This window comes from Salvelinus fontinalis, chromosome 10 (genome assembly GCF_029448725.1).
Source record: "Salvelinus fontinalis isolate EN_2023a chromosome 10, ASM2944872v1, whole genome shotgun sequence".
Taxonomy (NCBI): Eukaryota; Metazoa; Chordata; class Actinopteri; order Salmoniformes; family Salmonidae; genus Salvelinus; species Salvelinus fontinalis.
The window spans coordinates 44,632,487-44,641,412 of NC_074674.1; the positions used below are offsets into that span (position 1 = coordinate 44,632,487).

General features: G+C 40.2%; 1 protein-coding gene across 1 annotated transcript; it reads left to right on the forward strand.

Annotated features, from left to right (window-relative positions):
- The first annotated feature begins 67 nt into the window (after positions 1–67).
- Positions 68–4,509, forward strand: LOC129863307 (GTPase IMAP family member 9-like). Its single transcript, XM_055935197.1, has 5 exons — positions 68–174; positions 903–1,535; positions 2,790–3,454; positions 3,494–3,733; positions 4,378–4,509. Exons 2-5 carry the CDS (start codon positions 956–958, stop codon positions 4,507–4,509), a joined length of 1,617 nt encoding a protein of 538 aa, XP_055791172.1. The 5' UTR covers positions 68–174; positions 903–955.
- Positions 4,510–8,926: the final 4,417 nt, after the last annotated feature.

The following is an 8,926-nucleotide window of genomic DNA, read 5'->3' on the forward strand; positions in this document are numbered from 1 at the left end:
GAGTTTATCAGCAGAAAAAAAGGATATGGCGATACAGGGTTTGTCTAGTGAACTTAGGGGAGTGGTTTAAGTGTCAGATAAAATAAGAACACTGGAGACTGAAAGTGAAACTGTTGAAGCTGAACAATTTCAACTCCGTAGCATTTAAGAACGTTCAAGATATCTAATACGAAAGTAGGTAAGTTGTTATTTATTTGAATGATTTATGTAAATCTATTAGATTACTACATTATTAGTAGCTAGTACTGTCTTCCGGATAATAATGGCCAACATGAAGAACAATGTGTTGCTTCAAAGGTGGTCTGGATTTCGACAATTATAACTGCGTCATTGAAGGCGTATTTTCAATAGACAGTCCTATTCATATGATTGTGTTATGCTACGATTGTGTTGTCTGATTTAATAAGAATATGTAGCCTAAATATTGTTATTTCAGTAATAAACAGTAATTTCAATCAAGTCATTTTACATGTAGGCTGATAGTTTTATGCTAAATGTCGATGACACATAGTGATATTCCTGAACCAAAGCAGGAAAGCTGTCAGTTTAAATAAACGTTTAACCAAAATACAACGACATGGCTCGGGGTTTTGTGGGTTTCACATTGAATTCACTTTATTTGACATCAATATAAACCAAAACTAGACGTTGAACTGTCTGCCCATTGGGGTGCTTGTAGCCTACCATCTGCAAACAGTTATAGACAAACAATCAATGCTGTGAACTAGACATGTATTTACCCTTTTGTTCTCAAATCACATTTTTTTGTGTGTAAATTATTAATACCAGCTTGCATGTAATAACCAGGTGATGGCTGTTCATATCATTGTTTTTTTTATTTGTTTTTCTGCCTTTTGCATCCTAGAAAGTAATGTCATTATTTCATTTGTTTTTGTATATAGATTCCTGCCTCACACCTCACACTGCTCGGCTATAACAAGATAATTCCTTCAAGATGGGGCACTTTTCCAAACCTGTGCAACAGACATCCATACCATTGCAGGTGGTGTTACTTGGTAAAACAGGAGCAGGGATAAGTGCAACAGGAAACACCATCCTGGGACGAAACGATTTTCTCTCAAAGAAAATATTAAAATCAGTGACTGCTGATATTGAGAAACAAAATGTCACCATTGAAGGAATAGATCTTGTCGTGTATGACACTCCAGGATTCTGTAACCCCGATCAATCTGAAGAGCAAATTCAGGAGAAATTCCAGAATGTCCTCAAGTTAACCTCATCTGGTCCCCGTGTGTTTCTCCTGGTGATGAAGGCAGAGAGATTAACAGCAGAGGAGAAGAGGGTCATCAGTAAAGTAGAAGATCTTCTAGGAGAAAGTCTTTTGAAGCAAACCTGGATCCTGTTCACCAGAGGAGATGAGTTAGAAGACCAGACTATAGAAGAATTCATTGCTGACTCAGATGACCTGACAGAAGTGATGAGAAAATACAGTGGAAGATACCATGTGTTCAACAACAAGAGGGGTGATCCTGAGCAGGTCAAATCACTGCTGGAAAAGACATCTCCATGTCTCAGTAAGTATAACTAACTGTTTATATAAAGGATTAGCCAGAAATGTAATGTAGGCTAATTGTAAATGTTTACATGATTGAAATACTGTGTTTTGAAGCGTATAATACTGATGATATAAAACTAAATATTCTAGATGAGAGCTCAGTAGGTCGTGTCATTGATAACATTATGAACACAATATTTTCATATGTCTCCTGTAGCTGAGGTGATTATAGGTAGTCCTGCCTGAGAATTGTAAGACCAGTTATTTTGTTGGGCATGACAATGACTGAGACAATACTTGAGGAAGATTGATTAAATACTTAATTAATCAGGTGTTCAAAATAGTAATATTGAAATACATAACACTACACATTTAGTAATGACATGATGCATTTGAATCATAACACACAGTGAAACTTAGTGTGACTTAATACTAGTATTGTCACGTACGTGACCTGTTTTCCTTGTTTTTGTATGTGTTTAGTTGGTCAGGGCGTGAGTTGGGGTGGGCATTCTATGTTTTGTGTTTCTATGTTGGGTTAAATGTGTTGCCTGATATGGTTCTCAATTAGAGGCAGGTGTTTGACGTTTCCTCTGATTGAGAACCATATTAAGGTAGGCTGTTCTCACTGTTTGTTTGTGGGTGATTGTTCCTGTGTCTGTGGCACCACACGGGACTGTTTCTGGTTAGTTCGTTTGGTTAGTCTGTTCCTGTTCTTCGTGTTATTGTAAATTCTCAAGTTCAGGTCTGTCTACGTCATTTTGTTGTTTTTGTAATCTGTTCGAGTGTTCTTCGTGTTCGTCTTTAATTAAATTCATTCATGTCTGCATACAACGCTGCGTGTTGGTCCGATCCCTACTCCTTCTCCTCATCCGACATAGACAGCCGTTACAAGTATTTTCAATAGGCGTGGAAAAAGGGGTTTAACAGTTATCCTCGTTAAGTTTAACAGTTATCCCGAGTTGAACTCAGAATTGACCAAAGTTAGCTAGCTAACTCCTCTATCCCACTACGTAGTATACCACTCTGGTCTCTTATTCTGGGTTAACAATCATGTAAATTATCCCCCCCAATTGTAACTTTAATAAGTTGTATTGGTGTGTGACAGATCCCTGTTACAAATCCCACCTGAACTCCACATTCACCATAAAATGTAAATACCAGACATAAATCATTATTATTCAGTGCACCAATAACTGCCTGTATAGAGGATGAGATGTTAGTCATTTTACTGTATCAGCTTATCAAATGTGATGTATTTCTCTATACACAGAGTCAACTGTTTCAAGGAATCACCCAGAGAGAAGGATTGTTCTGCTTGGAAAAACCGGTGTTGGGAAGAGTGCAACAGGAAACACCATCCTAGATAGAGATTATTTCCATTCTGAACTGAACATGTCCTCAGTAACACGTAAAACAGAAATGAAGCAGGCAGCAGCAGATGGGAGGGATGTCAGGGTGGTTGACACTCCAGGACTGTTCGACACAGAACTTACTGCTGAAGAATTAGCAAAGGAGATTGTTAGGAGCATCTATGTGTCTAGTCCAGGGCCTCATGCCTTCCTTTTAGTTTTACGAGTCAATGACAGGTTCACAGAGCAGGAGAAAAAAGCTATTGAAATTCTAGAGAGTGTGTTTGGGTCAGGACTGGCAAAGCACACCATCATCCTCTTCACCCATGGAGATGCGTTAGAGGGTAACAGTCTAGAGAAGCTGATTGGTGGGAACAGAGACCTCAGTAGATTGGTAGAGCAGTGTGGGGGGAGGTACCATGTCCTCAACAATACAGCTGGAGGAAACAGAGCTCAGGTCACAGAGCTGATGGAGAAGATAGACAGAATGGTGGAGAAGAATGGAGGAACCTGCTACACCAATGAGATGTTTGAGGAGGCAGCCAGGGTTAAGAAAGAGCAGGAGCTGATGGTGAGGAGGGAGAGGGTCAATATGGAGTGGGAGGAGATGAGGGAGAGGATGGAGAGGGAGAGGGAAAGGGAGAGGATGGAGCGGGAGAGGATCCAAAAGGAGATAGAGGAGTGGATCCAGAAGGAGAAGGAGTGGATCCAGAAGGAGGAGGAGGAGAGAGAACTTCAAGAGGAGAAAAAGCAACATGTTCAGAAAGACACAGAGCAAAGGTGTAAAGAAGAATCAGACAGGCCTCCAGGAAATGGAACAGAGATAAATGAAGATACAATTAGAAGAGAAGAAGAGGAAAACCAGGTAACAGGAACTGGGCAGCCAGAACATGAGAAGGATCCTACAAATCAAACTTCAGCTCTTGCCTCAAGGTCAGTTCCTCAGGATCTTCCCCAGCCTACAGCCCAAGCCACAAACACAGAGTCAACATTTAAAAGGTTTATGGACAAATTTGGTGCAAGAATTCGTAAAGCACTGATAGGTGCAGGGATTGGAGCTGTTGTAGGAGCTGGTGTAGGAGCTGGTGTAGGATATTGTGTAGGAGGTGGTGTAGGAGGTGGTGTAGGAGGAGATGTTGTACGAGGTGTTGTAGGAGGTGTTGTAGGAGGTGTTGTAGGAGGTGTTGTAGGAGGTGTTGTAGGCTTTGGGGTTGGTTTGTTAGATCAGTCGCAATCTGACAGTCGAACTTCCTTCAGCTACTCCTACTGTAGAATCAGGAGTGGTGGAACAAGGACCCAATTGTCATACTTGAGTAAAAGTATAAATACCTTAATAGAAAATGACTCAAGTAAAAGTGAATTTTGATTTACACTTGATTGAGTTGTCAACTAACGTGAATTCAAAGTAAAAATTGACAAAAATTGTAACTATGTCATTGGATTTAGCTTTCAAGGTTGAAAAAATGACAAAAATCCCTGAAATTCCCTTACGTTGATAACTTTTTGCAGAGCCTGGCTCTGGCCCAACCCATCGATTTATGGGACCAATCAGAACGTGTTCGCATTCTAGAAATTGTCGGGGAGGGAGGCAAATCCAGACTCATTGTGGAGAAGAAACGTCCGTTGGCCAGAGTGATGTAGATGGGAAGCCAGACATGTTTTACTATGAGTTTGCACCAATTCAAAGTTGGCACATTCACCAGCACAACAGATAGTGACAGCAAAGTAAAGCCAGAGTGCCGGAGACAGACAGAGTTGTGTGCTATGTGATGTTTGCCAAGTAGTGAATGGTAGAAATCAGGTGGGGAGTATAATCATGTTTAAAGTGTTAATTCACATAAATATTTTATCTGTTTTCTGATTTGTCGATAGATCCAGATAGGTTTTTTATTCTGGTTATTTTATTGCCTTCAGCAGCCTCTGACCAGCATTTCCATACAAGTAAAGCCTAAAAGCTTCAGTCCAAATGTGTGTTTCAGCCAAATGGGAGCCCCACTAGGCCTACAGTTGAAGTCGGAAGTTTACATACACATCAGCCAAATACATTTAAACTCAGTTTTTCACAATTCCTGACATTTAATCCTAGTAAAAAATACCCTGTCTTAGGTCAGTTAGGATCACCACTTTATTTTAAGAATGTGAAATGTCAGAATAATAGTAGAGAGTGTCACGTTCCTGACCTGTTTTCTGTTGTTTTTGTATGTGTTCGTCGGTCAGGGCGTGAGTTTGGGTGGGCAGTCTATGTTATGTGTTTCTATGTTGGTTAATGGGTGACCTGATATGGTTCTCAATTAGAGGCAGGTGGTTTACGTTTCCTCTGATTGAGAACCATATTAAGGTAGGTTGTTTCACATTGTTTGTTGTGGGTGGTTGTTTCCTGTGTCTGTTTGTCGCGCCACACGGGACTGTTTCGGTTTGTTTGTAGTTTGTACCTGTTCGTGCGTTCTTCGTGTTATTGTAAGTTCTCAAGTCTAGGTCTGTCTACGTCGTTTATTGTTTTTTTTTGTAATTCTCTAATGTTCTTCGGGTTTTTTGGTTTTGTTTATTAAATCACGATGTCATATCACAATGCTGCGTTTTGATCCAATCCCTACTCCTTCTCTTCAGACGAAGAGGAGGGAAGCACCCGTAACAGAGAGAATGATTTATTTCAGCTTTTATTTCTTTCATCACATTCCCAGTGGGTCAGAAGTTTACATACACTCAATGAGTATTTGGTAGCATTGGCTTTAAAGTGGTTAACTTGGGTCAAACATTTCGGGTAGCCTTCCACAAGCTTCCCACAATAAGTTGGGTGAATTTTTTCCCATTCCCCCCTACAGAGCTGGTGTAACTGAGTCAGGTTTGTAGGCCTCCTTGCTCGCACACGCTTTTCAGTTCTGCCCACACATTTTCTATGGGATTGAGGTCAGGGCTTGTGATGGCCACTCCAATACCTTGACTTTGTTGTCCTTAAGGCATTTTGACACAACTTTCGAAGTATGCTTGGGGTCATTGTCCATTTGGAAGACCCATATGCGACCAAGCTTTAACTTCCTGACTGATGTCTTGAGATGTTGCTTCAATATATGCACATAATTTCCCTCCCTCATGATGCCATCTATTTTGAGAAGTGCACCAGTCCCTCCAGCAGCAAAGCACTCCCACAACATGATGCTTCCACCCCCGTGCTTCACGGTTGGGATGGTGTTCTTCGGCTTGCAAACCTTACCCTTTTTCCTCCAAACATAACGATGGTCATTATGGCCAAACAGTTCTATTTTTGTTTCATCAGACCAGAGGACATTTCTCCAAAAAGTACGTTCTTAGTCCCCATGTGCAGTGTCAAACCGTAGTCTGACTTTTTTATGGCGGTTTTGGAGCAGTGGCTTCTTCCTTGCTGAGCGGCCTTTCAGGTTATGTCGATATAAGACTCGTTTTACTGTGGATATAGATACTTTTGTCCCCGTTTCCTCCAGCATCTTCACAAGGTCCTTTGCTGTTGTTCTGGGATTGATTTGCACTTTTCGCACGAAAGTACGTTCATCTCTAGGAGACAGAACACGTCTCCTTCCTGAGCGGTATGACGGCTGCGTGGTCCCATGGTGTTTAAACTTGCGTATTATTATTTGTACAGATGAACGTGTACCTTCAGGCGTTAGGAAATTGCTCCCAAGGATGAACCAGACTTGTGGAGGATTACACATTTTTTTCTGAGGTCTTGGCTAATTTCTTTTGATTTTCCCATGATGTCAAGCAAAGAGGCACTGAGTTTGAAGGTAGGCCTTGAAATACATCCCCAGGTACACCTCCAATTGACTCAAATGATGTCAATTAGCCTATCATAAGCTTCTAAAGCCATTACATAATTTTCTGGAATTTTCCAAGCTTTTTGAAGGCACAGTCAACTTAGTGTATGTAAACTTTTGACCCACTGGAATTGTGATACAGTGAATTATAAGTCTGTAAACAATTGTTGGGAAAATTACTTGTGTCATGCACAAAGTAGATGTCCTAACCGACTTGCCAAAACTATAGTTTGTTAACAAGAAATTTGTGGAGTGGTTGAAAAATGAGTTTTAATGACTCCAACCTAAGTGTATGTTAACCTCCGACTTCAACTGTACATGGTTTAATATTAAGCTGGTGGATGAGGCTGGAGAAATGAACTGAATAGATGGACCTATTGTCAGGGGTTCACCTAGGGGTCATGATAGGGGCTGCACCAAATGTTTGATGTATTATAATAATTGATTATAATATGTTGTATTAATAGGAGAGGGGTTATAAGACACCTCCCTCCTTACATTTATAGGGTCCTAGACTACAGATTAACAAGATATATATTGATTATAAAGGTTTATTGTTCCACAGTCTTTTCTAATCTCTGCCTCTTATGAAGAAACTGTCTGAGAAATGTGTGACTGTGAGACAGAACTCTGCAGGGGAGTGTAAGAGATAAGAGATTAGTTAGACATTCCACTATAAATAAACTTGGACATTTACTGATAAGCTTTTAGATAACACTAAAACTGTTGTTTACATAGCTATGTAGGCATGGGTTTGGTCTCATGAGTAGAAGGTAATGACGTAAGCAGTGACATCACTAAGATATATGACTGTAGGCATGATAAAACAACACGGACCCTTTTCTATTTTGCAGAACTTACTTGGAAACATGCGTGCTATGTTCCTGTTGTCAACTTCTGTCTGCAATTGCATTAATAAAGGTTTTTGAATGATTTAATTAAAGATATTGTCATAATGCTAATTTCACCATTGAGCCAATGATTGACAAGGAACAAGGAACCCCAACACTATGGATGTAAGGACTAAGGCCAGGATTCAATCAAAGTTACGATTGACAAGCACACTGCACTTGACTTAAAGGTAATCTATACTTGAGAACTGTGACATTGCCTTTTAAAGGTGCATTGTTGACAGTGCACTGCTCTTGTGGACAATATGCATTTTGATTGAATCCCGGCATGACAGTCCATCAACGTGACAGTTTTAACTATGTTATAATGCTATACATTGTAATTCACCACTTAAACAAAGAGTACATTTTTTTAAACTTAACAGATTACTTTTGACAGAAAACATATATATATATATATGAGAGAGAAAGTTGATGTCGGAAGTTTAAGTACACCTTTGCCAAATACATTTAAACTCCTTTTTTCACAATTCCTAACATTTAATCCTAGTAAAAATTCCCTGTCTTAGGTCAGTTAGGATCACTATTTTATTTTAAGAATGTGAGATGTCAGAATAATAGTAGAGAGAATGATTTATTTCAGCTTTTATTTCTTTCATCACATTCCCAGTGGGTCAGAAGTTTACATACACTCAATTAGTATTTACTAGCATTGCCTTTAAATTGTTTAACTTGGGTCAAATGTTTCGGGTAGCCTTCCACAAGATTCCCACAATAAGTTGGATGAATTTTTGCCCATTCCTCCTGACAGAGCTGGTGTAACTGAGTCAGGTTGTAGGCCTTCTTGCTCAAACACACTTTTTCAGTTCTGCCCACAAGTGTTCTATAGGATTGAGGTCAGGGCTTTGTGATGGCCACTACAATACCTTGTTGTCCTTATGCCATTTTGCCACAACTTTGGAAGTATGCTTGGGGTCATTATCCATTTGGAAGACCCATTTGCGACCAAGCTTTAACTTCCTGACTGATGTCTTGAGATGTTGCTTCAATATATCCACATCATTTTCCTGCCTCATGATGCCATCTATTTTGTGAAGTGCATCAGTCCCTCCTGCAGAAAAGCACCCCCACAACATGATGCTGCCACCCCTGTGCTTCACGGTTGGGATGGTGTTCTTCGGCTTGCAAGCCTCCCCCTTTTTCTCCAAACTTAACGATGGTCATTATGGCCAAACAGTTTTATTTTTGTTTCATCAGACCAGAGGACATTTCTCCAAAAGTACAATCCCCATGTGCAGTTGCAAACCATAGTCTGGCGCTTTTATGGCGGTTTTGGAGCAGTGGCTTCTTCCTTGCTGAGCGGCCTTCCAGGTATTGTCGATATAGGACTCGTTTTACTGTGGATATAGATACTTTTGT